At 62.9% G+C, this 1,111-nt stretch overlaps 1 protein-coding gene across 1 annotated transcript in view; it reads left to right on the top strand.

Annotated features, from left to right (window-relative positions):
- Nucleotides 1-1,111, top strand: part of SKOR1 (SKI family transcriptional corepressor 1) — a 9,787-nt gene that overhangs the window by 3,022 nt on the left and 5,654 nt on the right. Inside the window, exon 4 of the mRNA XM_015560438.1 lies at nt 4-59. Coding sequence (XP_015415924.1) covers nt 4-59 — 56 coding nt within the window. The remainder of the gene's footprint in view (nt 1-3; nt 60-1,111) is intronic.

The following is a 1,111-nucleotide window of genomic DNA, read 5'->3' as shown; positions in this document are numbered from 1 at the left end:
GAGCGCGGCGGCGGCGCTGGGGCCCGCGGCCTCCTACCTCTGCACCCCCGAGGCCCACGGTAACGCCCCCAACCCCTCTGAGGGGGACGCTGGCCAATGCGATGGGGGGACAGCAGGCAGAGGGCCAGGGCCAGGGGAGGCCTGCGAGGGAAGACGAGAGGAGAAAGACAGAGGCAGAGAAAGCCACAGAGAGGAGAGGGAAAGAAAGACAATGAAAGAAAAAAACGCTAAGCGAGAACTTCCAACAACTTCCAACGTTTGGTTACCTAACAACAAACCTGCCTGTCCAGCACATAAACACGCTCACCCACACCCCGTACACTGGGTGACAGCCTTTTAAAGATCACTCCTGGCACCGCTTTCAAGTGCTTTCATGTATAAAGCACGCGGGTTTGGCCGCGAGGTACCCCCGTGGACAGGCCGGGTCCAGCGCATGGTGGCGGCACTTGGCGGCCCAGCTTCGAGAGCCCCGCGGAGCTGCGCTCGCTGGAGCCGGCAGCTGAAGGTTTCGGAAGGTGGGGGCGGTGGGAAGGCCTGAGAAACGCCTGTGCTGTGTTTTCATGGATGGGAGTGAGCAGGAGACAGGCAGGGACCGTCAGTCACACAGAACCAGAAAAAGACGAATGAAGGGGGTCTGGAGGGAGAAGGTGGAGGAGAGAAGGGACCCGCCGCCAGAGAAAGGCGCAGGTGAGGCATGGCCGGTAACACCCATCCGGGTGAGACTCAGCTCCAGGGAAGGGCAGTGGGTAAGGAGAGGGCGGCCTCTCCCCAAAGCCAGGCCACTGCAGTGCGGGGTCCCCGGAATCTTCCACCCCAACTCATAGTTGTCCGGGTCTCTACGAATTCCCGGTGGGAAGCTGTTCGCGTGGTGTGTGGGCTGGGAGGGGGGCTCTCAGGTGGGTTGGGGCCAGCGCGGGGGCTCCCGTGATCCCTGCTCTCACAAGCGTGCAGTGCAGGGAGGGAGCGGAAGTGGGGTGCAGGAAGGCGGGGAGGGTGCTGTCAGCACAGGGGGAGCATGGGGTTCTGGGAACAGCCGGTTAAGCTTCCCCGGGAAAGTGTTATCTAAGGTGGAGCCTGAAGGGTAAGGCGTGCGGGTGGAGGGGGGCGGGCC

Source organism: Myotis davidii, unplaced genomic scaffold (assembly GCF_000327345.1).
Source record: "Myotis davidii unplaced genomic scaffold, ASM32734v1 scaffold673, whole genome shotgun sequence".
Lineage (NCBI taxonomy): Eukaryota > Metazoa > Chordata > Mammalia > Chiroptera > Vespertilionidae > Myotis > Myotis davidii.
Note: the sequence above shows the minus strand (reverse complement) of the source record. Positions and strands in the feature narration are given on the sequence as shown.